The 27,313-nt window shown below is 44.5% G+C and overlaps 3 protein-coding genes across 8 annotated transcripts; 1 reads left to right on the top strand and 2 right to left on the bottom strand.

Annotated features, from left to right (window-relative positions):
* Positions 1–48: 48 nt before the first annotated feature.
* On the bottom strand, positions 49–5,359 carry rab9b (RAB9B, member RAS oncogene family). 2 transcript variants are annotated; one of them, XM_062393759.1, is made up of 2 exons: positions 5,254–5,359; positions 49–4,352 (listed from the first exon to the last, which is right to left on the bottom strand). In XM_062393759.1, the coding sequence occupies exon 2, from the start codon at positions 4,288–4,290 to the stop codon at positions 3,682–3,684; it is 609 nt and encodes a 202-aa protein (XP_062249743.1). In that variant the 5' UTR covers positions 4,291–4,352; positions 5,254–5,359; the 3' UTR covers positions 49–3,681. The 2 variants fall into 2 exon arrangements, with proteins under 2 accessions (XP_062249743.1, XP_062249744.1); XM_062393760.1 differs by lacking the exon at positions 5,254–5,359 and adding an exon at positions 4,452–4,634.
* Positions 5,309–9,662, top strand: fut11 (fucosyltransferase 11 (alpha (1,3) fucosyltransferase)). Of its 4 annotated transcripts, none has more exons than XM_062393758.1 (6): positions 5,309–5,378; positions 5,697–5,946; positions 6,235–6,576; positions 6,660–7,040; positions 7,857–8,479; positions 8,644–9,662. In XM_062393758.1, the coding sequence occupies exons 3-6, from the start codon at positions 6,235–6,237 to the stop codon at positions 8,792–8,794; spliced, it is 1,497 nt and encodes a 498-aa protein (XP_062249742.1). In that variant the 5' UTR covers positions 5,309–5,378; positions 5,697–5,946; the 3' UTR covers positions 8,795–9,662. The 4 variants fall into 4 exon arrangements, with proteins under 4 accessions (XP_062249742.1, XP_062249741.1, XP_062249740.1 ...); XM_062393757.1 differs by having other exon boundaries at positions 5,315–5,378; positions 5,697–5,886; XM_062393756.1 differs by lacking the exon at positions 5,309–5,378 and having other exon boundaries at positions 5,621–5,886; positions 6,666–7,040.
* On the bottom strand, positions 9,629–25,875 carry znf185 (zinc finger protein 185 with LIM domain). Of its 2 annotated transcripts, none has more exons than XM_062393753.1 (33): positions 25,706–25,875; positions 24,784–24,846; positions 24,393–24,513; positions 24,187–24,294; positions 24,068–24,094; positions 22,527–22,586; positions 22,376–22,423; positions 22,207–22,278; positions 22,044–22,124; positions 21,787–21,849; positions 21,542–21,637; positions 19,609–21,465; positions 18,570–18,629; positions 18,363–18,434; positions 18,027–18,101; positions 17,720–17,794; positions 17,235–17,315; positions 16,897–16,956; positions 16,721–16,774; positions 16,434–16,493; positions 15,807–15,857; positions 15,655–15,699; positions 15,427–15,474; positions 14,284–14,355; positions 14,084–14,146; positions 13,681–13,782; positions 13,356–13,403; positions 12,983–13,018; positions 12,333–12,404; positions 12,156–12,230; positions 11,978–12,043; positions 10,924–11,029; positions 9,629–10,210 (listed from the first exon to the last, which is right to left on the bottom strand). In XM_062393753.1, the coding sequence occupies exons 2-33, from the start codon at positions 24,791–24,793 to the stop codon at positions 10,109–10,111; spliced, it is 3,966 nt and encodes a 1,321-aa protein (XP_062249737.1). In that variant the 5' UTR covers positions 24,794–24,846; positions 25,706–25,875; the 3' UTR covers positions 9,629–10,108. The 2 variants fall into 2 exon arrangements, with proteins under 2 accessions (XP_062249737.1, XP_062249738.1); XM_062393754.1 differs by lacking the exon at positions 25,706–25,875 and adding an exon at positions 25,263–25,384.
* Positions 25,876–27,313: the final 1,438 nt, after the last annotated feature.

Here is a 27,313-nt window from a genome sequence, read left to right as displayed (position 1 = left end):
TCATGGATTTTCAAGGCATCAGAACAAAAAACAACACACAAGATGGTATTTCCTTTTGGTATGCCGCATGTTTTTATTTGTAGCCAAGCACTGGAGGGTGTTCAACGCTTTGCCAGCATGTTGGCACAACCCGGTCTCATCCTCCGTAGTGCAAAAGAACAGGAGCAAGGAAAGTCGTCCATTAGTTCAACACAGAATCAAGACGAACAGTGGAAACTTTCACTCAATCGCACTCATAGGACAAGGGTGAATTATAAATTAATGCCCTTTGCAATTTACATAAGCAATTAATTTAGACAGCCCAAAGAAATTAGATTTGTACATTCATAAATATTACAGTCACATTTAAAAAGAAACACTGACATGAGACTGGGCTGCAGTAATATAAGACAGAAACATGAGAGCAACATACTAGAGCAGTAGAGTAATGCTACCAGCCAACTGGTTCTCAGGTATGTTCCATTTCAGGTAAACACTGGTACGCTACATTATCTGAACAGGTTATAAACTGAAATGGTAAAAATATAGTAAACAGACAAAGTATTTTGTCCGATCCAGACAAACATTAACACAGAAAAATGATTAACTTAAGCCCTGATTTTTTTAATTGAATTGATCTAGCTTGCTTTGCACTTTGTTTAAATGCCCTAATCAGTTCACAGTTAATAAAACTTTCTCGTAAGCTCAATCACATCTTATAAAACCTTTTAACAATGAACATATACTCGAGCTATTTACCCACATTAAAAACAAAGAGCCGTGCAATAAAGTAAATAAGCCTGTACCTGATTGGAACAAGTTCCTTTTCACAGTGAAACTATTGTAATGTTCACCATTAGTCAGCAGTCATATGAAAATATGATGCAATTTTATTTTTTACTTGAAAGGCAAATAATGTGCTACACAAACTACACAATCGCATCAACACAGCATAAAAAAGGTATGAGAACGTGGACCCATAATGAGAAACCATGGTGACTTTGTGCATTCAGACAACCAAAAGATTTGAACTTATTTATGCAACAGGTTTGGTTGTTTGAGAAGATATAAAATACTGTTTAAGCCGCAACTGAAATGCTGAAGAGATTCTATTGAAACCGTCTGTAGCTCAGTTTGAATATTATTTTAAAAAAAAAACACAGGCAAGAAACAATGCCCTCTGGATAACAGCAGCTAAAACCAAAAGGTTCAAGTGCACCCCCTGGTAAATAAACCGGACTGTTAGAAGAACACTGAAATCAAAATAAAGTACCGATCAATTTCATCAAGTTCTCAGAAAAGTCAGATGCAAGTTTCACACGTTGCTGTATGAATGGACAGGAGAGGCGACGTACACATTAGTAGTAACGGCATCATCATTGTGCTCATGCTATCTCACATGCAGCTGAGACGAGGAGTGACCGGAGTTACAGCACAAGGGGGGTGGGGGTTGTCTGTGTGTGTGTGTGTGTGTGTGACGCTTCAGTCATATCAGTAAAGATCAGGAGACTGAGAACTGGCAAAGCTGAAGGACTGCAAAGTGAAGTCCAGCCACGCGACCAGCAGAGGCAGACGCAGGATCACAAACATGCCGTGACTATGAAAATAATTATAACCTCACCTACATATCAGGAAACACCAACTTTCCTGATCCAAAACAGATGCCTTATGCAAATATCAGATCAATAAACTATGAAAAAAAAAATTAAAAGGATGGAAATGTGCTTCATAAGGTCCATTAACATAAATCAAGAAGTGAATATGGTCTGATGTCTGGCCTGTAGGTCTGGTGCCTGCAGCTACACAGTGAAGGGGTCGACTGAATATTGGCTTATTTAGCATTTTAACGATTATCACTTTCTTTTTGCAAATAAAAATGTGCTTCCTGTTTGTCATCAAGACTTTGTGGTCTCTAGCAATGTCCCGCCCACATCACCGATTGGTTACATGTCACAAGTAATAACCTATCAAACTGAAGATACACAGGGGCAAAGGCGAACCTATAGACTAGAGCAGCTGCAGTGACCGCTCCGAGCTGTAAGTCGAAGGTAAGGCAGAGGTTGCGACGACACAATCCACTTTGCTGAAGATGCAAAACCATCACAATCTAATTAACAAGTTAATTTGTTGATCCACCCAAGTGACACTGAGCAAGAGAGGGGGAGAGAGCCACTGCTCAATAGCTTGTAGATCTGAACACAGAGGAATCAACTGTGGAATTGATGAGACAGTATAAAAAAAAAGTAGAGAGCTATAAGTGCTTGAGCAAAACTGTTTAAATGCAGAGCAGGTAATTAACACTGTAATGAAGAAACCAGAAAAACACTGAGATGAAAACTGGTGTTACCTAATAGAGATGTTACTGTGGGAGAGTGAAAGTAATTTGTGTAAAAATGTCTTCAGACAAAAGTAGAATGAAAGTCAATTGAACTCTACTCTTGGTAAATATTAATGAGTCACATTTTAAAAGGGGTATGGGGAAAATAATTATGTAATCTTAAATTATTAACTTAGAGATCATTTTTAGTTCATTCTGGAACTTGACACCCTGTGCATACATCTGACAATTACAAACAAACTCAGTGAGCATTTTATAAAGTACACCTAGCTAAAACTAATGCAGTGTCCCGCGTGACAATTTTTGTCAAAAATGTTTTAGAAAGTTGTTTTCTTAACTTTTCGATCATTCTGGAGGATGTAGTGAATGGTGATGTTGAGTCTTATTGTATTGGACGGAGAGGAGATTTCCGTTAATGAACCTAAGACTTTATCGATATAAATGGGGTGAACGAAATAATAAAAACTACTGGACACCCACCACATTAGTTGTACCTTGACTTTCTATAGTGGTAGTAAGGGTTTTTCTACATTTAGACAATAAGAATTAAATCATTAATGCAAATGTAGTTATCGGTCTTCTCAACCACTAATAATCTTTATCAGCCCTTAAAAAACAATATCGGTCGACCGGTGATAATAAATCCAACAATCAAATGAATAAGAGTACCTGATTAACCCGTACCCGATGTCTGAAGCAAGAGCTGCAAAATAACAATAAATAATTCCCTTCTTATTAAAGACAAAAGTGCAGCAATCTTCCACGTACCCCGAGTCATATTGGTCATCACACTGATGTCAGGATCGGCATGGATTGAGAACGCAGTCGCTGACAGAGAAAATGCACAGGCTCCGTAACATATCTGATAAAAAGAGAAGGCTATGTTGTATTCAGTCCTTCTGAAACCGTGTAGAATCAGCTCGTGGACAAATAGTTGAGTGGCTGTGGAGTGTGCTCTTCGGTAGAGGACTGGTATCTTCTCTCTTCCACTGTGTTAATTAAAATTCAAATTATTTTTGATTAAAATAAATGCTGTGAAAGCACTCTTTGATAAAAGCCCTGCATCGGCAGACAAACCTGGGTAAAAATGTTCTAGTGCAACACCATTGGAAGCGGACAGAGTAGAAAGGATGAGTGTGCCTGTACCGTTTGTTAATTCAACACTCTAGACGCCAGCTGAAGTCCTTGACCCCGCCCCCCTCAGAGCCGCTGTATCTTATCCGTCTTATCTTTAGTGGATACTGTTATCAGTACCTTGTACCTACAGCATGTGTACCATAAACAATACATGACTGGCTCTTTAAACTGCCTCCGGCAAGTTTCAGCCAGAGAGGTTAAGACATCGTGGATTCACACCTGACCAATCAGCAGCAAGACGCGCGAGAGGCTTTGCGGTTGCCATGGAGATCTATAGTACTACTCAGTAGTGCGTGGTCCATCTGGTCCTCAGCAGCAAGAACCTCCCTGACAGCCGCCTCAAACGCAGCTGTAACATTAGTGTCATCCTTAGCACTGGTCTCAAAGTAAGGACAGCATCCGCTCTCCTCGCACCAGGCCCGGGCCTCGTCCGCCCCCACCTCCCTCTGCTCCATGTCTACCTTGTTGCCCAGCACCACGAAGGGGAAGCGCTCGGGGTCTTTGACATCTGAGTAGTACATGAACTCCTTCTTCCAGCCGCCGAGGTTCTGGAAGCTCTGCAAGTCGTTCACAGCAAACGTGAGCAGGCAGCAGTCGGCCCCGCGGTAGAAGGGCGTGCGCAGGGACTTGAAGCGCTCCTGACCCGCCGTGTCCCAGATCTGGAGAGTGACCAGGCGCCCGTCCACCTCCAGGTCCCTGTTGAGGAACTCCACACCGATGGTGTGAAAGGACTGGGAGTCGAAGCGGTCCGTGACATAGCGGTTCATCAAAGACGACTTGCCCACTCCGCCGTCCCCCAGCAGGATCACCTTCAGCAGCAGGCTCTTCCCGCTCATAGTGCCCCTCCTCGCTGGGTCACAGCCCTCCACACCAGGTGGCAGACCAGGGTCGAATTAACCTGGAAAGAGGAAGACAGGCAAAGAAAGACACTGAAACAAAAATCACCTGTTGTGAAATGAAAGTGTCTGAGTTCTCAGAAAGAAAATACCACACACACCCAGGGTTTGACGCTGCTAACAATTCAGTAAAGAAAACCTGTCCTTGCACCATTTGAACCGCAAATGAACCTTTCTGCCAATAAGTGACAGACATGTAATGGTTGACCAGTTTTAGGAACACAGTGACAGGGGTGAATGACCAAAATGTCTGCCAAAGGTCTCTGGCTGGGTGGCTGGAGACTGGAGGCTAACTCTGGGCTGAACAACCCAACCTAGTTCTTTGCAACATGATGCAGTGGTTTTCACACATGATCGGGGGCCTGACTGGAATGAAATGCTTGCCATAGTGTGGGGTATGAGCAATACAATGCTAAATGACAGCCTGGATTTTTGTGAGCTACGTATCAGCTGATGTTTGAGTCCTACGCCACAGAAAGGAGAAGGGCGAGTCAGGATCAGACCACAACAAACATGCTGCAGGATCAACTCTCATCAAACTGCTGCGTCGATGGTTCCTGTGACACTGAGCTCCCACTGCTTCACAGCAGAAGTTAAACAGGAACCGAAACAGTCATCGGTTTTCAATATACAAACTTTCATGCGACAGGACATGAAACAGTGTCACTGTATGGCGGCTTTAACAACCAGCCCCGCAGCCGAACTAGCAAAGCTAGCCGGGGCTAGTCCGACGGCTTGTTGACATTCCAGCCTGACCATGCTAACCGTTAGCCTCGGTGGGTTGTGCAGCTAACAACAGTTTTCAAAGGCCCGGAGAGGAGCAGAGGAGCCGCCGCTGCAGAGAGGGGACGTGACGCAGCAAACAGAAGCGGCAGAATCACAGAAACACGTCTTTCCACTCACCCGGTCCCTCTGTGAGGCTGCGTGCTGCTGTGCCCTGCATCTGACTGACGTGACGTGCGCGCGTCCGGCGAGGGAGCTCCACGTGCACGGCTCAGAGGCAGAGGAGTGGTCCTAAAGTCCGACAGGTTCAGCCCCCTTCAAAACACCATGACAATACAGTTGGTGTTGTTCGGTTTAACCATTTCATTAAAGGTCCGCTGTGGAAGAGGATGTATTGACAGAAATTTAATATCAAATAGTTCTGGTGATGTTTTCACGAGTGTGTTTCATTTAAAGTATAAAAATTGTTGTTTTATTTACCTTAGAATGGGTCTTTTATATCAAAATACTTTATATTTACATCGGTTCTTCTTCTTTTAAATATGTGATTAAAGAATACAATCATAACTCTCAACAATATCTCTTAACATGTCTGTAATATTCTGTGACTGTGTATCTTACAGGTATTTAGCGGGACGTGACCTGTTGGAGGCGCTGTTCGACACTACGATAGTTTACGACCCAAAGAAGAGCGAGACGAAGAAGGAAAGAAGCACAAACGTAGAAGAAGAGTCCAGCTGTTTGCTCCCTATGCACACACATCGGCATCTTGTTGTCATCGCTCGACGGGACCGATGTTTACGGAGAATAACGGTAGAAGTTTTTGAAGAATAAAGAGAAACAAAACTTGATGTGTTTACAGCCGTAATAACGGTAAGAAACTCGTTTAATCACGGTATCGCGACATGTATGCGTGTTTTACAGCGCTGACACGTATGAAGTGATGAGATTCTCCTCTGGGTGCAGAACAAATGAAGTTGGCTTCAAGCAGAAACATCACTTGAATTGCATATATGATTATTAAGGCAGCTAAAACATGATAAACTGAAGACTCAGGCCAACACCAACCATGTTGTTGGATGTGTTATCTCACTGTTGACCATGTATATCCGGTTAAAAACAGTGTCTGAAACCCATTCTCTGTTCTGTTCAACCCCACAGATGGCAGGTAGGGGCAGGCTGGTGCCCTGTGTGTGTCTGGGGCTGTTTGGAGTCCTGTGCTGGGTGTGGGTCTCCTTTGCCTCCTTCCCAGACGAGCGTGTCCCCCTGGAGGATCTGGATGCAGTGGAGCGTGCAGCCTTTCAGCCCCAGAGTGCTCTGTCCGACATGGAGTTTTCCTCCATCGTCACTTCATACAGAGGCCCCGGCAACGTTGACCGCCGCAGCAACAAGGAGCTGCCCATCATACTCTGGTGGACCGGGGGGCTGTTCCCTCATTTCCCCGGTGACACCGAACGCATCGACTGTGCCACGTCCTCCTGCCTGGCCACGAGTAACCGCAAGGTGCCACAAAATATGTAACGCCTCCAGATAATAATAATCATCCCAAAGAGTCCTGCCGGTAATTTTGAGTTTGATCTTGAAAGGTGCAGCTCTACAAGCGGACAGCCTCCATCATCTTCTACGGGACAGACTTCAGGGCCTATGAGGCGCCGCTACCTCGTCTCCACCACCAGACCTGGGCACTGTTCCACGAAGAGTCGCCCATGAATAACTACTTCCTCTCTCACGGACCGGGAATCCGGCTGTTCAACTACACAGCCACGTTTCGCAGGGAGTCCGACTATCCCCTGAGCCTGCAGTGGCTGCCCACTCTCGACTACCTGCTGCAGCCCACAGCCGTGTCCCTGCAGGAGAAGAACCGCCTGAGGAGGGGGGGCCTGGCTCCCGTGCTGTACATGCAGTCTCACTGCGACGTACCGTCCGACAGAGACAGATATGTTAAGGAGCTGATGAAATACATCCAGGTACAGAACAGAGGAGGTCTTTCAGGGCCATGTTAACTAACACTGACACCAAATAAGTGTAGCTGTTTCCGATTTATCTAGATTACCTATGTGACCAGGGACATTCAAATGTTCAATAAAGTTACTAAGGTGCTGTGATAAGTTTACTTGCAATAAATAACAAGAATCACTGGAAAGATGCTCAGAGAACACACACCAACATCCTATATTTTTGTAAAAGATAGTAAAAACAAGAGAAAGATAATCAGTTGATGAAACAGAGGAGAATACAATGATGTTACACACAAATAAAACACAGCTTATGTCAAACATTTATAAAAACTTTGCAATTCATAATTAAAACAATTTGGGAATCTACCAGGCAACTACAGCAAACTAGCAAGTATTAGAGAAATGTGTTTGTTCTCCTTAGTGCCTGTTGGCCTCCAAGCAGTGACATTCTGAACTAGTTGAGAGCTGTAATATTTTCCATGACTATTCTGCTGGAATGAGCCAAAGATAAAGAAATAGTTTCAGATTCTTTGTGGTAGTAATTTGGTCATGTGTGTTTCAGTTCAATCTCACGGTTGAAAACAACATTTTCTCAAATAGTTCACATCTTTCAACAGTATTGTTTCCCATCTTTAGTGTGAATCGTGCCGTTAACACTTTTTAAAATACAGACCTGTTAGCTCGCATGCATGAGAAACATCTAGCTGAGAGTTACGTGTACACAGGTTGGTCGGTGAAGGTAATAAACAGTGATGATGCTCTTAGTGATGTTTGTGATTTCCCAGCAGTGAGATTCTAATTAGAATGTCTAATCTGTCTCTGTAGGTGGACTCTTACGGGAAATGCTTGAACAACAAGCCTCTACCTGAACACCTGGAGGACACAGGGACCGCCACCGGCGAGGACCTCCGATTCATGAACTTCGTGGCGCGGTACAAGTTCCACCTGGCACTGGAGAACGGTCTGTGTCCAGATTACATGACAGAGAAGCTGTGGCGGCCTCTGCATCAGGGCTGCGTTCCCGTCTATCGAGGCTCCTCCGTGGTGGCGGACTGGATGCCCAACGACCACTCTGCCATCATCATCGATAACTTCCCCTCACCAAAAGCTCTGGCCGACTTCCTCAAGCAACTTGACGAGAATGATGATGAATATGCAAGATATTTGGAGTTTAAGAAGCCGAGCCGTGTAACAAACACTCGCCTGCTGGAGGCTCTGGAGACCCGCGAGTGGGGGGTGAATGACATGAGCAAACCGAACTACCTGAATGGATTTGAATGTTTCGTGTGCGACCAGGAGAATGCACGGCTGGCAGCAGAGCGGGGATATAGGAAAGCCCCCAAGAAGAACCAACCCCCTCAGCCTAAAATGGCCGACAACTCTCACATGGGATGCCCCCTGCCAAGCCCCGGGTACGGAGGCGTCCAAGACTTATCTGCAGAGGACGGGTGAGTTTTTCTTTAATTGCTCGCAGTGCCAGCTGGTAAATCCTTCTACCTACTGTGTGTCAACTTGAATAACAAGCTCTTGTGGGGCGACAAATCCTCCTATTTTAATTGTCTAATTAAAATGTACTCTGTGATGAGTCTTATTTGTTTGTATCTGTCTGCAGATGGCTGAAAACATGGCCTCAGGATTACTGGCAGAGTCTGGACCAAGCAGAAGGGCTGGAGTCTCTGATAAGACACAACGAGTCGGACCCTTCGCTGCTGTGGAAGCACATTCAAAACATGGCTGTGAGCAGAGCCAGAGGAAAACACTGACACAGGCCTCGGTCACAGGCTGGAGAAGGGTCCGATATCCTGCAGCCCATCTGTTTAAATGAGGGACTGAAGCAGAAATGACGCATTTCTGCACCTGAGCCAAAACTCTTTTACTCTTAGGAGCCGTTTAGTAACATTTTTAGATACTGAATTCAGCTGAGGTGCTACTTTTGTCCTTTATCCCGGATTCAATAATGGGGAAGTGATGTTTCACAGTGCCATATGCCAATATTTTCAAGTAGGTTAATGACTCTAACTGCGTTGCCATCGTTGCCCTTACCCTGCCCTGTGTTGTTAACGCTAACTGCATGCAGTGCAGCTGTTCCTCGAAATGCACATTCTCATGGGAGGCACATTTTCATTGGACTGGGGCCGAGCCAAAGACTCGTCCTCTTTACTGAGAGACTTCTGCCTGTGTGTGAAGACCATCAAGACTGCAGCCAGGGAACTACATTACCTTCTTCACTGTTACCCAGCAGGTAGCTGATGGTTATTAGCTAAGGTCATATTCGTTATCACAGCCATTTCAAGTGACTATGCAAGGAGAATATTGTTTCACAGAGGAATTGGACACATGTAAAGTTAAGCACAGCTCCCGGTGGGAAGTCGCCACTGTGAGGGAGTTCTCAGGAACAGCTCAGCTAATGAATTTATGTGGTGGATACTTTATTCGATCACTAACTCTATTCAGTTACATGATGCTAAAATCATCTCTATGTGCAATCATTTTTTTTTAAACATACTTTTCTAAAACATGTAACTGCTTGAGACTCCGGGAAAGTCTTGTGTGTCTCTTTGGACACTAACTATGTATGACATATATTTGTGACCATGCTCATATAAATCACTTTATTTTGTTAACAAGGCATCATATATGTGAACACACTGTTTTGTATCAAGAATAACAAAGAAAGTAAACATGTGACAAAGTAATAATCTTGCTTATAACTACTCAAAAAGCTAAATCATAATATTGCACCCCACTTGCCTGTTCACAGTTATATGTAGCACAGCATGTTGTACAGGTATATCCTTCATAGTCTACTGAGGAAGATACAGCTCTCACCACCAGGGAAGAAACAAATAAAACACAAGCTTGTATAACATGTTTGAGAAATTAGAAATTGAACCTAATGGAAGCAAAAGAAATCATATTGTTCACTATGAGAGTCTCTTTGATCACCCTACACCACAGCAAGGTTCCAACTGAACACAGTCCAACATTTTTGCTAAAGCACAGTTCTCACTTTATATGCAAATGAACATGAAGGGAAGGGGGACGAGGATAAGAGGGACGCTGAAGAGCTCAGACAATCAGTCTAAAGCTTTGGAGTAGCAGCTCTCGCAGTGGACCTTCCCTCCGTGTAGGAACATACTGCAGAGCAGGTCTCCCATATCCTTATCACACACACCACACTGAAAAGGAATGGTGAGAATGCCATTAGAAAATGTAATTAAAAGAAAGCACAGGTTTTAATCCTCGTCACTCTTTTTTTCCGTTCCATAATAGACAGAAAACAGTTTTAGCGCTAGTGACTGATTCAACCAATTGTTACATGGACTGATAATACACAATGACTGAACATGATTTGTGTTTTAAAAAGTAAAAGTTCTAAATTCCTGGAGAAAACGCTTATCGACTTTCTCAATAAGACAGATATGAGCACGCTGTAATAAAACTACAAACAAGACCAACGTGGAACTGATAGCTACACTTGGATGTAGGAAATATAATAACTACTGACTCTGTAGGTTATCAGATAATATGGCGTTTCAAGTAGTTATTCTCTACAGGCTACTCTACCTCATTTTTAATTAACGAGAAGATCGAGAAAAATGTGGCTGCATAATATTCCTTCAGATTTGTCGTGCTTGAAACAGGTGTTAAAAAGATCTTACAAAATCTTCAGATTCAGTTATTGAAACCTACAGGAACCCTGACGAAGCTGTGTGTAGTCAAACTGTTGAGGTACAGAGTTTCCCACTGTTTACAGGCTGGATTCTGAGCTGTGTGTAATTTAAGAATCTGTCATTCACAAATGCTAATTTACCCCCGGGACATGTGACCGTTTCCATTTTTACAGACGCCAATAAAAAGCCCAGTGCATCGGCCCCGATAGATGAATTACCTTGAAGCAGTCGGGATGACAGTTGATATTGAGGTGCTCGATGGTGATCTTAGCATCATCGCCCACATGCTTGCCGCAGAACGTACAGCTGGATGACATGGGGCCGCTGGGGGAGATTGAGACAAGTGAGTCTGGCAGCTCATTCAAACACATCTCTCATGCAAACGCAGCCGCTCTGTCTGCTTCAATAACCTGCGACCGTTTCCGTCCCGAGTGAGGGAATTTAAGAAGTGTAAATAATCCTTTCATATCCCCGTTTAGCCTCCTAATGAGCAGGTTTGGTGGAATTTCTGCCCTGCTGCTTACACATATCTAGTTTCCTCAGAAGAGGAAAAAACAAGGCAGGGGGATCTTCAGCTTAAAACCGGTTTAGGGAATAGCGTTTTGGCCCGGCATTAAGTGGAGGACTTTGGTATCAAATCATTTAACCCACTTTGAAAACAAGAGCCACAGCTAAAAGCAAAATGTATAATTGAGCTAAAAGTGTCGGCTGAAGCGTAAGCAATTGGATATGAACAGTAAAACTTGTGGAAGTAGAAATTGTCGTTGAGAACTCAATACCTCAGATCTGAAAGGATTTTAAGTGTCAGTCAAAGTATAAGGGATACATTTAGCTGGTGTCAGCTAATATGTGAAAGTTTATTAACTGAAAAAACTTTTGGCTTAAGTTAAATTGCTGAAGTTAATTGTTTTTATGAAGAAAAAAAAGCTGAAAAGAGTAGAAAGCTCAGTGGAAGTTGCATTGATAAACTGGTCTAGAGATTCCTTAAAGGGGATAAAGCAAAAGAGGAAGCAGAAAACAGTTTAAGGAAATTGGGTATGAAAAGAAGAAGCTGTGGTTTCAATTCTCGTTAAAAGCTTAAGAAATCAGATATGAAACGATTTGAAGCGTCGATTAAGGTGCGAGCATTGAAAGGAATTGAAATGCTAGTGGAAGTGAAACATAAATACTGTGTAAAAAAAAAAAGGTAAAATCATTCAAATTGAAATCGCAAAAACAAGGGGAAAAGTCTTCTATCTGGTTTAAACCAGGTTTAGGGAGCTGTGTTATTACCTGGGGTACGTGGAGGGGCTGCTGTAAGAGTAGCTGGTGGAGCTCGATGTCAAATAATCCAGCCCACTGTGGAAACAGGAGAAATAAGTGAATCATCACGAAAAACGTGTTTTTCAGCTGTTTCCTGTTTTCGAATCAATGCCGTTATTTGATTGTGTAAACAACGTAGCGGCCGAACCTATTGGATTCATCTCTGGCGTTATGCGAGGACTCCTCTGAGGTATTGACGTATTCCTTCAAATACACAAACGGCCTTGAGCAGAGACAGGGGAGAGAACAACAACAGTGTGAGTAGTTGAGACGGATGTGTTTTGTCAGTTAAAACTCAAAAGTACAATCTAGTCCAATGCCTCACTTTTTGGTCTCGGGCTCTGGTGTTTGGACCGGGCGCTCTTCTTGAGTCACCGACCTGGTGTAGGTTTGATAACTGGAAACAAAGTGCATTGGCGTTAGTCTCATGGTTCACTCACTGACCCCAGCAGCTCGGTGGCTTATACAGAGGGACTCAGCATCTATCAGATGTAACTCAGGAGATCATCATTTTCTGCCATCGCTTGTTAATGGCACGCTGTTTAACGGCCCGTGATCTGACATCACTAATACGCATCATTAATCTGACATCTGGAGACTGATCATTTGAGGGGACGGAAAAGAGGGCAAATGGAAAGACAATGAGAAAAAAATATTGTCATTTAACTTCAAGCAAGTTCGGGGTTGAGACGGGAGACGGTTGTGTGTAACCTTAGATCCAGGGTTTAATAATCGACATAAACAACCGTGTTAAAACACTCAAAAAAGATGACTGCTCTTTATTGTTGTGGCTTATAATTTCCTTTCCTTTTTTTTTGGAAACTCCTGCAGTCATTAAAAAACAAATGCTCCAGCAGAAAAAAGGGAGTGTTTTTTTATAAGAAAATCAGCAGACCAAATAGTTGAAAATAACACTCTGGAGAAAGTCGTCTCGCATAGTGCTGTGTCCGACTCGAACTAAAATCATAAACTTACCGATCCATAGCGGGCTCCGGCTCACCGTGGATCTCCCTGGAAAAATAGAGAAAGCTGCATTAGACTTTTCACTGGAGGCCACAGCAGTCAATAAGCTGGACGCGATCCAGCCAAGTGGATAAAGCCGATCTTTCTAACTCACAGCTCCAGAGGGATCAGGGTTTATTGACCAGGTGTGGTCTGTTTTGCTTTTGCACTGCGGCACTGCTTCATCTTGAGCACCCCCTCCCGTGCATTGCAATTCATAAACAACACCTACATGCCACTCACGCCTCCCCCACTCCTTCTAAACCGAACAAAGTGGGTTTTCATCTTCACAAAGCAGGGAATTCTTCTTTTTTTTTTTTAAAGGATTTCAAAAGTTTTCCCCAACCTGATGGTGGTGACGGTCGTGACTGTCTCTGTGCGTGTTTCCTTCGAGCTGCAAAACAGAGAACAACCCAGCATTAGAATAAGTCTGGCAGGACGGATGAAAAACCGTGACTGTATTAGTTTTCTTTTTTCTTTTTTAAACAAGTTGAGGAGAAGATGATTATTCTCAGAGTGAGCCGCGAGGAGCTTGTATTTAGCTCGCTTTCAATTAAATGCTTGACAGACGTTGAATGTTAAGGTGCTATAATCACATCCTGCTAAAGCAATACAAAAAAAAGAAAAGGTCTTTAATATGCGTTTAATGAGCTCAGCTACTGTAGAGGTACCTCTCCTCCTCCTCCTCCTCCTCCTCTTCCTCCTCTTCTGTAGTGATGGTATAGACAGTGGGGGATGTCCACCTGTCCCATGGGGAGTCGTTCTCCTTGGACCTTGAGCGCAAACAAAAGCGTGGCATCACATGATGTACGGTGACAATTTCACAATGGGTGTTGTTGGAGGGAGAAAAGAAAGAGAAAGAGAAAGAGAAGGCTGGAAGTGGATCTGTGTGTGTCACAGTTGTAACCAATATATACAGTATCTGACCTATTTTCATCAGCACCAGTGCACAATGTGTCATGGCTCGATGAATAGACGCTGCGAAAGCCTAGTTACTTCACCCACAGTGAAAGGGAAGGAGGTTATGGGAATAAAAGGAGCAGAGAGGCTTTTAACAAAACACAGATGACTTACTTCCTCTCAAACATGATCATCGTCTGTTGCTCTCCGGCTTGGTCCTCCGGTTCGGCCTCCTGGCTGAGAGGGGACGTACAGTGAAAGGCTTTTAGCGCACAATGGACAAGGACGTGGGCGCATGAAGATGAATGAACGAAAAACACGGTCGGCCTCATTGTGTGTGGAAGTGTAAGAGGAAAATCGAAGCGTGTCATCACCTCTCCTCTGTGCCGGCCTGCTGAGGTGTGATGGTGTCCCATGTGCGGGCCCATGACCGCCGAGTGCCGAGACTGAAGAGCCAAAGTGGGGACAGAGGGAAAGAGACATGAGGAACGTTGTGACAGGTGGAGCACATTAGACATCGGTAATAATGTCCGCCGTCTGAGAAATAGATTTCTGCAGGTGCCCGCTCACACGTTCAGGACACAGCTAAGCACTAGCTTGCCGGGGATTTCAGTGCGTTGCCACTAATACTGTCACACACAGAGGGGAGATGAATAAAAGCATCATTCAAGACACAGACACGCTGCATCTAAAGACTTTTCCATTTCCGTGCTGGAATGACGACTCGTTAATCATTTAGTTGAAAAGCAGTTCAATAATTTAAAGCAAAAATGGGACGATCTTCTAGTTGCGTCTTCTCAAAGGGAGGAATTCACTGCGTTGCTCTGTTTAATAACCTTATCATCTGAAAGTCAACATTTAAAAACAAATATCTGACGTTTCTGAAAAATTCACAACAAACACCTTTCTGATATTTTAAGGACTAAACTATTTTCACGAAAAGTACTGCTAGGCTGCTACTACCCATTATTTCCCATTATTGGTTGATCTACAGATTATGTTTTTCTCCCCCAAGGAAGTTAGAATCGTTTCCTTGTTGGCAAGATTACTCAAAAACTACTGGATGGATTGCAACGCAACTTAGTGGAAGGATGCTGAATGTTTTTTGTGACATTATCCCAATTGGGGACTGATTCCTTAGAGTGTGTGGCAGCTTGATTGAATTGAAGGGGTCTGTTGGGTCATGATGAAGGTCTGTGCTCTACTGGGTGCTAGTCTACTGTGTTTTATCGATCTAAAATCAGTAAAACTGTGAAGAACTTATTATAGTTTCTTAGGATAGAAGCATATAATCCACAATACCAAATATATTGATCATGCAGCAAATCATTACATTTAAAAGTTGGAGCCGATTATCCAAATTGTTTTCCGATTAATTTTCTGTTAAGAGCATTATCGGATCGTATCTTCTTTTTTTTTAATTAACAAAAAAAAAAAAATTCATCAACACTATAAGCCATAGTGAGCCTTATTTCACTGGCTTCATTTCAGATGAAGAGATAGAATCCCCAACGTACTGTGGTTCTGGACTCAGATCTTTGTTCTCCATGAACGTGGCTGGTGCGCTGAAGAAATAAGGACATAAATAAGAAATCAAACAGCAGATTGCTTTCTGCTGATTATGAATGGATTGCCATAACGTCACACAGTGAAGCAGCAGTAGGAAAGAGGATAAGATGCAGTAACATGTGACAAACAGAGGTTAGAGTATAGAAAAAGAGGCATTCGCATTATCATTCATGTACCTGTTGATGGAAATATCTGCGCGGGGCTGGAGCAGGTCAGAGGAGCTGCAGCAGAGAAAAGTGGCTCATAATCAGAAAGTGCTGCATTATGTATGGGGAGATGCTATCTGGCTGCCTGGAAAACAGTCACAGCTCCAAACCAATATGATTACCTGTTAGGGGATGTGGTCCCTACCGGATATGGATCAAACGGATCAGCCGAGCTGAAAAACAATTTCACACTGATTTCACTCTCAATTGTCAGCGTGGCCCATCTTGTGTCGGAGGAATTCTGATCACATTGACTCATAATGGAAAGATTTAATGCAGTTTGAATGGTAAACAGAAACACAGAGGAGCGGGGGCGGCCAGACTCAATCAAAATCAGAATCGGGATGTCTCTGACAAATGGAAAGACTATTGTGCTGCCGAATGGAGAAACAAACCTCCGTGTAGTTCAGGTTTTCTTCACCTTAACTGAACCCCGGTCGCAGTCAATACCAATTAAACACCGAAGTCATTCATTTTGTCTTTTGTGTTTTTTAGATATTTAACCAATTAGACTTTTTATGAAAGACAATCACTATTATCTGATTAAGCACCTGAAACTTAATTTGATTATTTAAAATGAATCTTTCTTACAGTTTAACCAATTATTTTAAGTATATTCACTTTCTCTACTCAGCATCAGTATGGGGCAAACTACTTTTTACACAAACTCACATATATATATGAAATACACTGTGACACAGACATCCTAAAGCACTGGGACTCATGAGATGTGGCAGTGAACAAACTACCTCGATTCAGTAACTACTGTTGTCACATGTGAGCTCCAGGGATCTGCTTTGTCCTCTTCACTGCACAGAGGGGAGGCATAAGGAGGGAGGTACGGATGATCGGCATGATGGGAATAAAAAAAGAAAGGAAAGAGGGCAAGCAAAGGTTAGTGTTGTTCTTCTCATCCAATATTTAAAGTGCCAGTCCATTAGAAAAGCTTGGAATCTCCTGAACTATTTAACAAGCAGGAAAAACCATCTGAATATAGCGCAGGCCAGACGCCTTCCGTTTGTGTGTGGTCTCGTACCGTTGGTCAGTAATAATCACAGTCCTGGTGGTTACAGTGACGGTCTCTGTGAGGCTGGTGGGCAGACAGAGCGTTAGTATGCAGTGAACCACATCTGAATAAAATGCATTTGTGAGCGGGAGCAGCTCGGAGCAGATAGTTAATTGTTTAAGAGCAGCCTGTCATCTCCCCTCTACCTTTGTGTTTCTCCTGCTGTCTCATCTGTCTGCTTCTCCTCCTTCCGCTGCACGCTGGGGCTGCCGGAGAGAAAAACAAAGCCACAATACTAATCAGTACAACAATCCCTTCTATTTCCAGCCGCGCAGCCGATAAGATGCAGCTTTTCTGTCTTCAAAGTATAACTCAGTCACTTCAAGAATCTGCCACTCTGCCCAGGGGTTAGAATAGACCTCAGGGGGTGGAGGAGTCCGGATTTATGGAATTCATTACAAATCGTCCACCTTAGGGATCTGAGATTCTCACCCCCCCACCTTCTCCATATGTAGTGATGAAAGTGAATGGGTCTCTTTCTCACCTGCGTTTCTCTGTGTTGAATGGAATCACATCAGTAGCCAGGAGATCCAGGGCGCCGCTGGTCTTCGCTGGGTCTGGCTCACTGGAGAAAACCCAGAACACCAAAGTCAAATACAATGTTTGTGCAGCAGCTCTCTTTAAAACTGGGTAAAGGTGAGTTAAGGTGACGTTCCAGCTTGGATGTTTCTGTGCATGACTCTGTGTTTAGGGGAGGGCGCGACACAGTGGAGCAGTGGTTAGCACTGTCGCTTCACAGCGAGAGGGTTTCCAGTTTGGAGACCCAGTTCAGCTGGGGTCTTTCTGTGTGGAGTTTGCATGTGTTTACCTGGGTTGGCCCTGAGTATGGCTTCCAAAGACATTCAGATTGGGGTTAACTGGAGACTGTAGGTGTGATTGGATTAAGAATGTTGTGTCTATAAGTCAGCCCTGCGATCCTCAGAGGATAAGGATATTTGGGGTTTGGGTGGGAGAGAGTTCTTCATTTACCTATCAAATCCACTGAGCAGATCCTGACTCCAGCGACCTGGGCTCTGGGGAACAGGCACTGCTGCCTCCTGTGGACTGCAGCGGTGGAGAGGAGGAGGAGGAGGAAGAGGAGGAGGAGGAGGAGGGGGAAGAGGAGGACATGATGAGCGAAGTTGGTGGAGGATTCAGAAGGATATTTCAGAGCAGGAACAGACCGGTTGAATTAGAATAGAGGGAAATCATAGGATGTACAACAGTGCCACCTTGTGGGAGATATTCAGAGCCTTGCTTAATTGCACAATCAGTGAGAACATATTTGTTAACAAACCCATCATCGAATGCCAGGAGATCGTCTGTCATTGGCTCCGGAATGCTGAAAACTGGATCGGGCTCCTTCGCAGCTCTACAGGAAGTAAGAGAGCAAATGAGTGCACCTGCTTTGACGCACACACACACACAAACACACAAACTACATTTTTTAAGTGCCACATATGAAGGCCAATCTGGAACACCCTCTTGAGTGAGGGGCTTTCAGGTGACTGAAACTGAGATCTGGGGTATTTTGTGATTACTCTGAAGCGAACACAGTGGTATCTTTTGGTGACTATGTGTTTTCTTGCCAGCCCTGCTATGACAGGAATGAGGAAACTGTTGGGTTTTGTACCTGCTCTCTGTGAAGTGGCTCTCTGCTGGGCCTCCTTGTTCCTTTGCCAGCCCTGGCTCACCATCCTTGAGACTAAGGAGGACAAAAACTCAGATTATCAGATGGCACGTTGTTAAGGCTGGAGCGCGCCAGAGCCATGGTGATGATTTTCTTTTCATGTTGGATATATAGACACATATTGCTTTCATCTTTCCCTCTTTCCACTACCTGGTTAAACTTGTGGGAACGAGAGTGTCGTAAAAGGCAGAGAGCGTGTCAACTCTGGAGCTGTGAAGATAAATGGAGAACAAACACATTTTTTCCATCACACACGTGAAAGGAATGAGAGCAAACATACGGCTGACACGGACAAAGAAAACACTCTGAAAGCCCATTTTAAGCTTGGTTTGAGAATGTACGATATTCAAACATTATTAAGAATATTTGTGCAAACATCATGGTTAATGTTTGAGGCTCATAATCACAGAGCATTGCAAAATGTTATACTGTTGCTGTGGTAGAATATACGATAAAAAATCCTTTCCTTAATTCAATACTTTAATAATTAATTTCTCTCTTACAGGTAAGTGTTCTGTGTTTGAACCTTTTCCTTTAGAGTATAAACATTATTGTCAGCTAGATGTACTTAGAGTAAAGAGTGGCAGAAACATGGCTCCTGTATCTTCATATATTTAACTACTCAGTAAAGCACATACCAAGGCCCAGCAGTCCCATTAGGGAAACCACTTTTAAATTCACTTGATCCAGATTTATATTTCGATGTACCCCAAACAGCACAAACTCAGAAAAATCCATTAATAGTGAAAAGAAAGTGAAATTAAAATGTTTCAAACCAGATATGTAACAAACTTTAAGGGTTTCCACCCTGCTACCAAATTTCATGAAAAGTCGATTGAGTAGCTTTTGCCTGATCCTGCTAAATTACTACCAACAAAAAAAAGGATGGAAACATAACCTCCTTGGCAGAGGAAGTAACTGGACCGTTTTGACTGATGTGTTAATAATGTTGCATTTTTATATTATTTGGTGAAGGTCTAGTCGATTTTAACTCCTATATGCGATGTTATGTGGTTTGCCACCAATGATAGATATTTGAGTTAAAGTGTAAATGTTTTTTTGTCTGAAGTGTAGAGTTGGAGAATGAAATGGCAAATACTCAAGTATAAGTATAAGTATAGACTGAAGTCATTACTTTACACCAGTAATGCTGAGCTACAACACAGATATTAGTTGGTGAGAATCTGACCTTGTCATGGGAGAAGGTTTAGATTGTGGTTCAGGTTCTTCTGCAGGTTCAGGTATAGGTTCTCTAAGCACTGTGATCGTTGTTTCTGTAGACACTGGAGCAAAGGATTCTGGGAGAGTTGACGTCAGGGCAGGGGACACTGGAGCCGGTGATTTTGGGACAGTTGAAGTCAGGGCAGGGGACAATGGAGCAGGGGATTTGGGGACAGTTGGAGTCAGGGCAGGGGACAATGGAGCCGTGGATTTTGGGACAGTTGAAGTCAGGGCAGGGGACAATGGAGCAGGGGATTTTGGGACAGTTGAAGTCAGGGCAGGGGTCAATGGAGCAGGGGATTTGGGGACAGTTGTCGTCGGGGCAGGGGACAATGGAGCAGGCGATTTGGGGACAGTTGTCGTCGGGGCAGGGGACAATGGAGCCGGTGATTTGGGGACAGTTGAAGTCAGGGCAGGGGACAATGGAACCGTGGATATTGGGACAGTTGAAGTCAGGGCAGGGGACAATGGAGCAGGGGATTTGGGGACAGTTGTCGTCGGGGCAGGGGACAATGGAGCAGGGGATTTGGGTACAGTTGTCGTCGGGGCAGGGGACAATGGAGCAGGGGATTTGGGGACAGTTGTCGTCGGGGCAGGGGACAATGGAGCAGGGGATTTTGGGACAGTTGAAGTCAGGGCAGGGGTCAATGGAGCAGGGGATTTGGGGACAGTTGTCGTCGGGGAAGGGGACAATGGAGCAGGGGATTTTGGGACAGTTGAAGTCAGGGCAGGGGTCAATGGAGCCGGTGATTTGGGGACAGTTGAAGTCAGGGCAGGGGACAATGGAGCCGGTGATTTGGGGACAGTTGTCGTCGGGGCAGGGGACAATGGAGCAGGGGATTTGGGGACAGTTGTCGTCGGGGAAGGGGACAATGGAGCAGGGGATTTTGGGACAGTTGAAGTCAGGGCAGGGGACAATGGAGCAGGGGATTTGGGGACAGTTGTCGTCGGGGCAGGGGACAATGGAGCAGGGGATTTTGGGACAGTTGAAGTCAGGGCAGGGGTCAATGGAGCAGGGGATTTGGGGACAGTTGTCGTCGGGGCAGGGGACAATGGAGCAGGGGATTTTGGGACAGTTGAAGTCAGGGCAGGGGTCAATGGAGCAGGGGATTTGGGGACAGTTGTCATCGGGGCAGGGGACAATGGAGCAGGGGATTTTGGGACAGTTGAAGTCAGGGCAGGGGACAATGGAGCAGGGGATTTGGGGACAGTTGTCGTCGGGGCAGGGGACAATGGAGCAGGGGATTTTGGGACAGTTGAAGTCAGGGCAGGGGTCAATGGAGCAGGAGATTTTGGGACAGTTGAAGTCAGGGCAGGGGTCAATGGAGCAGGGGATTTGGGGACAGTTGTCGTCGGGGCAGGGGACAATGGAGCAGGGGATTTGGGGACAGTTGTCATCGGAGCAAGGGACAATGAAGCAGGGGATTTGGGGACAGTTGTCGTCGGGGCAGGGGACAATGGAGCCGGTGATTTGGGGACAGTTGTCGTCGGGGCAGGGGACAATGGTGCAGGGGATTCTGGGACAGCTCGAGCTGAAGTGGTTGATACCAGCTTTGGTAAATCAGGGGTGATTTTAACCAGAGAGGTGTCGGTTTGATCAGAAACATCGGGCCGCTCAGGTTCTTTGTGAACTGCTTTTACTAACACTGGGATGAATTCAGGGAGAGGTGTGGCCACCTTGGTGCATCCCGGCTTCATGCCTTCAAACGGGTCCTTCTTCGTCACAGACACTGGAGTGGGATCTTCTTTCAAAAGATCCGGTAGCGGCCCCAGAACCTTGGGAGCCACTGGCACATCAGCGGCTGTCTTCACGTTTGTTTCCTCACTGTAAACAAGACAGACGATGAATGAAACTGAACAGAGATCACTTGTTCCACTGGAAATGGAAAGACAGGACCTACATTCGCCTGGGTCTGGCCGTCGGGGCAGGAGTGGGGCTGGGGGAGCTGACAGGTGGTGGCGTATTGGCTTCCTCATCGTCATCCACAATCTCAACCCTGCGCATTTGCAGCCAAGCACACGTGCATGAAAACATGCATGGAGACGAGGAAACACATTAAAACAGAAAAAGACGAAACACAAATTAAATCAAACATCAGACATTCACAGATTTGCCCGATTTGAATATATGAGAGGGAGCCTTTACCTTTTCGCTGAAAATGACACATTGTTGATGACCGGCGAGGTGTCAGCGGCTTTGTCAATCAACCTGAGGGTTTTCATCACACAGCTTTTATAAGCACTGTCATACATTCTCACCATATGTGAGTGAAAAGAGCAATTTCCTGATGCACTTTACCTTTTTTAATGCTTTTTAACTCACTTCTTTTATGATTTAAGAAACCCCGAAACAGGTTGAGCGTTAAGATTAGCATAAGGAGACACAGGACAAAGAGTACGTACTCAAATTTCTTAGCAGCAGAGAGCACGTAAGACCGCTGCCTGACTGAAGACGTCTTCAGAACATTGCTGGCTGCCTCCGTCCTGTGAGATAAATCATTATGATGTTAATGTAATCTCTTTGGGGGGGGGGGGCATGCAACTTCAGATTGGAGGGGAGTCTCACCGTTTCTCCTGCTCCTCATTGCTCAGAAGGTCCTCCAGGCTCTCTGAAGTGGGCCTCACCGTGTGGGGGGCTCTGAGGGACAGAAACACACACACACACACACCTAATGAACAAACATTATCACGCAGCGGCCAGCCGCTCACCGGGAGTCTTATTTGTGCATGCTCACATTCTCTTGTAGCTCTCCGAGGCTTTTTTGTTGAACTGCGTCGTTCCACTGCAAGAAAGAACAACGAGCATGAGAGGGAATCTGAGGGGTCAGTGAGAGTGCATCAGCAGCCACTGTGATCGCTGCTCATTCAGGTGAGAGAAGCTCTTACCTTGAGCCGTTGGATGTGGGCGATGATGCAGGCTTCTCGTCCAGTTTAGTGAAAATGCCTCTGAAGGACAAAACAAAAAGTGTGAATAGACATATACTTTTTTCTCTCTATAAATAATCTATGATTTCATTACAAAAGGTCCCCTGAAGTGCAGTTTTCAAAGCCCAGATATTCCAGCTACTCTGTAAAAACAAAAACTTAAAATTGCTCGGGGAAATTCATGTAATAATAAGTTTCATTGGTCAAGTTTCCCTCCATTCATCATATTTGGAGGCAAAACACGTTTTTGGAAGCTTTGACCGAGTTACAAACAGGGTCTCCTGATCATTCCAGGGGTTTTTATCCTCTCATTGCACCTCAAGGGAAACATGACACCCTATAGGTGAATGTTCGGTCGAATAGAGGACAGAAACTCTGGGGTCGTAGAAATGACATATTTAGGCGTCTGTGGTTCAAGAGGTAAAGCGGGTCATCCACTAACAACAAGGTCGGTGGTTCATCCTCTGCTCCTTGTGCAAGGAACTGAACTCTACTTGGCCTCTGACAGCGTGGGAATGATGTGTAGTAGAAAAAATCTATAAGAACCTTTAACATTTAAGATATCATTTGGTAAATATAAAGTTAATGGTGAGTGAGAAATACTGTCTACACGTGGAACCAACTAAGTCCCTGCAGCCTGCGGCACTAGAATTATTAGTATAGGTTGTTATAATGACTTAACCAATAAATTTAATTATATAGCACTTTTCAAAACACAGTTTTAAAGTACTTAACAATAACAAAGACAACAGATCAAATAAAAGGACAGAAATAAAATAAATTAAAAGTTCACATGAAATCACAAAGAGCTCTCTAATTAATGTTCACCCTGAGTTACTTCTACCAGTATTAATAAACTAATAGGTCGACAAACAACTCAAATAAAATGAGGGTAGGCTTATCAGTAGAGTTGTGTGTCACTGACTGCCAGTTTTATTTCCTCTGGCAGGTCAGAGCCTCTGGGCCCTGACTGCAAAGGCTCATCTACCAGAGGATCACAAGCTACGCAAAGGCTCATCCGGGATTAAAAGTTCTAAATTCCAAATACATTCAATCCTAAAACAAACAGGGAGCAAGTGTTATGTGGTTAAAACAGGTGTTATATGTATCAAACTACTTGTTCCTGTTTAAAGGCTGAGTTTTTCAATAATCTCAAATCGTTGCAGCATTTTTGGTTCAGGCATGAATGTTGCAATCCTCAAGGCGCTAGGAGATAAAAAACCTGTCTTACAGTTTCTGCATCTTTATCATTTAAAATGGGACCAAAAAACATATCAAAACAATCCTAAGTATGAAAGATAAATGATCAGAACAAAAGATAAGATCCCCCAAAAAGTTTCCTTCCCTTCTCATTTTTTACAGTGTATTAATTCACGTTTATAGTTTCCACAAAGTGACCATGAACTGTAAAAGTTCTGTTTATCCCTTTGCTGTCTCCAAGAACACAGAAACACAAATGTCACCAGCCTGACTTTTTTTTACAATTTCATGAGAACTCTTACCTGATCAGATACCCTGACGTTGGCGCTCTAGGTTAAAAACAGAGACTCGTTATCAGCACAATCATTGTTTGTGTGAGCTACAGAAAACCGCATGGGTGACATCAGAAACCGGTGTTTACCTCCCGGCATCAGGCTTGTTGGGCGGCAGCTCGGGCTTTGTTGGCGAAGGCCCTGGACTGGTCTCGATGGGGGCTCCATTCACGCGGTTGGCCCTCACCTCTGCCACCCTGCATGGATGCACAGCCACTTTGGTTTAGTCATCGGGGTGAACTTGGGAAATGGATGTCGAGGACGTGATGAAGCTGAGCTAGTCATGTGGTCTTACCAGGGTTTCACCTCCTCCTCAGGTTCAGACTGAGGTTCACTGGTGCGCTGCAGCCAGCTGCCATCTCCCTTCAGCTTGGTCCGCACTTTGGTGGTGGATAATACAGCTGCTCTGTTCCCCTCTGAGACACACACACACACACACACACACACACATCATCAGCCACCTACACACCATCTGAGATAACCCTATAGCCTGCATCATGTGATACCATGCATGATTTCCAGTCCTCCTTTGGGCCCGATCATCAGCCACTTGGGTTTTTTCTTTAAATTAGGGCCAATACAGAGTTTACAGTCAACAGCCCGGTGTGGAGACGCGCCCTCGGCTCTGAATGGGGGAACAGCTCATCTCACATTGACGTTCCCATCAGATCAGTCATCGAGCTCACCTTTTGACATGTTTCCTCTTGAGGTTTCTCTCCCGCCTTTCTTCAGTTTAATTTACACGCCGCCTAAAACAACGACAGAGATCACGTTAAAAGAAAAGATTCCAAGAGCGGAATGAAATTCGTCACAAGTCTCTCGCTCCCTCCCAGTAGGAAGCATGTGCTCTGTAAAGCATTCCTCAGTCTCATCATTTAGACATGTAGATCAGCCTGTCCTACCACTTTCCAAAAAACAAAAGAAAATTCTTCAGTTTCCTAAAAGTGAACGGGGGACACCCACACACATATCACCGTTTATCTTTGCATACATAATATACCCACACAGACTGATTTACGAGGGTGGAAAAACACTGCCTCCTTTCACACGTCTAAATGACTTGATTTTGTTGACATCTCAAATGAACTGCTTAAAGACAAACACACTCCTCCAAGGACTTCAGGAAGAAAAAAGACAATATTAATGAAACACTGACGAGTGTCACCTTATCTGAAAAGCACGAGCGGACTTCAACTCATGCAAAAAGAGTGCTGCCGCTTTCAGGATGCAAATCCAACTTTAACTCCGGAGGGCTGTTAAATTCACTCCTTCTAATGCACATAGACTCAACATCTCTTAAGGATACGAATGTTGGGGATAGAGCAAGTACACAGAGAGCTCAGAGAGCATATTTATCCTGGGTTTAACACATCAGTAAACACACACACACACACGACAAATGATTAATGGAGAGCAATAATGGCCTTTGAGGCGAGGACAGAGCGGGAGAGACATGTAAAAATCCCACAAAGAAGAGAAAACCCACCGAAAAATGCTGACTGAACACTTTTCACACACTCTCACACTTAATGCTGATCACAGAGAATCTTAAATACAGAAAAAGGGTCCAGATAATTTGTATTTACATCATCACAAACGTCTGCCTACCTGTGATCACTTTCCACCCAGCAGAGCAAAGTCCATGCAGTTCAGCTGAGAGTCAGTGGCTGAGTGTGTGTGTGTGTGTGTGTGTGTGTGTGTGTGGGAGTGGAGGGAAAGTATTCCTCTGTCTGACAGGTGCCTCGGTCCCTGAGCTGCTGTGAACAAGTACGGGCGTATGAGCACTAACAAGCCCAGCCAGTCAAGGAAGTTAGACGTGGGGTGGAGCAGAGTGTTTGTCTCTGCCTCTGTGTGGGTGTGGGTGTGTGTGTGGTGTGTGTGTGTGTGTGTGTGTGTGTGTGTGTGCGTGTGTGTGTGCGTGTGTGTTTGTGTGCATGCATGCAGCAGAGGTTGCTAAGAACTGACTTTTTGTTTACTATATCGGTGCTTTGTTCTTTGGGAGTCGGTAAGCGAGCGTATACCTGTCGTACAGGTGGCTGACAGTCAACTCCAAGAGCAAGCGGGGCCAGGGGAAGGCAGAGCGAGGACAGGGCCGCCTGCGTAAGTGAAGCAAGTCGCAGCAACATCTCCTGTGGGAGCTCGGCTCTCACGCTCACTGGGTAGGAAAACCCAGGCAGCAGCACACATCATTAAAATGAGATCAAGAACAACACACACTGAGTCGGACTGAGACAACAAACAGACACAGAGACAGGGGCCCAGACACCACCCAAAACAGCGCACAGCAAGTCATTCTAATGATGTACTATATAATGAGAACCCACACATTTCAGATTTTGTACTTAAGATAAAAAAGTTGCAGTTCTTCCTTATGGGTTTTTCTATAAAAAGAAACCGCAACCACTCATTAGTAACAAACTAATAATAATTAAAGCTTTGTAAAAGTGAGTTGTGACTTGTTTTACTCTCTTGATGAGCCTTAGATGAACAAGACGATTGCTCAATCTAAGTGTTTATGTTTGTGCAGGTGAAAGACAAAAAGATTGGCCTCAGTGTGCACTCAACATGGAGTCCGACCCACCACTGGTTCGGTACAATACAAAAAAACAATCTCACACACGCTGTGCACACATCCACGAAGCTGTTTCACATCACAAACAGGGTGTGGGTCCATTTCGCAACATCTCACAGAGAGTAGGTGGAAGAGGAAATTAGCAAGTCTGAGATCCAAGGTTTCACTCTGCCAAAGGAAAAAAAACACCCTGGCAAGTGTCAACGCTCCATTCTATTATCTTCCTGGATCCATGTCCCTCGAGGAAACCAGTCGGACGGCCTTGCCCGGTGGCTCTGACTCTCGCTGTGAATCACTTGGGTGCTGCTTGCATAGATTAAAAAAAGAGAATGCAAGGTATCTGCACCTAACGCCCACCTTGTCGTCACCACGCCAAAGCCAGGAATGAGAAAAATGATTTGACTTCGAAAAAAAAGAGCCAATATGCATCGAAGCTAATTAACACGTCGAACGTAAGCGGCGTAATAATGAGTCGCTGTGACAACCACACGTCTGTGACATCTACCCCACACCTGCGTCACCGTGAACACGACAGGATGATCGAATGGGGCAACAGAGGGATGGTGGCTCGTCATGCATTTTCATTGCCCATCCCATTATTGTGTTCAGTGACAGTCCTTGAAGAGCACTCCAAATGATTTGCC

Source organism: Platichthys flesus, chromosome 8 (genome assembly GCF_949316205.1).
Source record: "Platichthys flesus chromosome 8, fPlaFle2.1, whole genome shotgun sequence".
In the NCBI taxonomy this organism is placed as follows: Eukaryota; Metazoa; Chordata; class Actinopteri; order Pleuronectiformes; family Pleuronectidae; genus Platichthys; species Platichthys flesus.
This window is presented reverse-complemented; position numbering and strand designations above follow the sequence as displayed.

Coding starts and splice junctions, on each gene's coding strand:
- rab9b (XM_062393759.1), bottom strand. CDS start 4,290: ATGAGCGGGAAGAGCCTGCTGCTGAAGGTGATCCTGCTGGGGGACGGC.
- fut11 (XM_062393755.1), top strand. CDS start 5,662: ATGTCTGTAATATTCTGTGACTGTGTATCTTACAGGTATTTAGCGGGA. Junction 6,577..6,659: donor TGGCCACGAGTAACCGCAAG/GTGCCACAAAAT, acceptor TGATCTTGAAAG/GTGCAGCTCTACAAGCGGAC. Junction 7,041..7,856: donor AGCTGATGAAATACATCCAG/GTACAGAACAGA, acceptor CTGTCTCTGTAG/GTGGACTCTTACGGGAAATG.
- znf185 (XM_062393753.1), bottom strand. Junction 12,044..12,155: donor GCCAGAGATGAATCCAATAG/GTTCGGCCGCTA, acceptor CTGTTTCCACAG/TGGGCTGGATTATTTGACAT. Junction 11,030..11,977: donor AGCCCCTCCACGTACCCCAG/GTAATAACACAG, acceptor AATCTCCCCCAG/CGGCCCCATGTCATCCAGCT.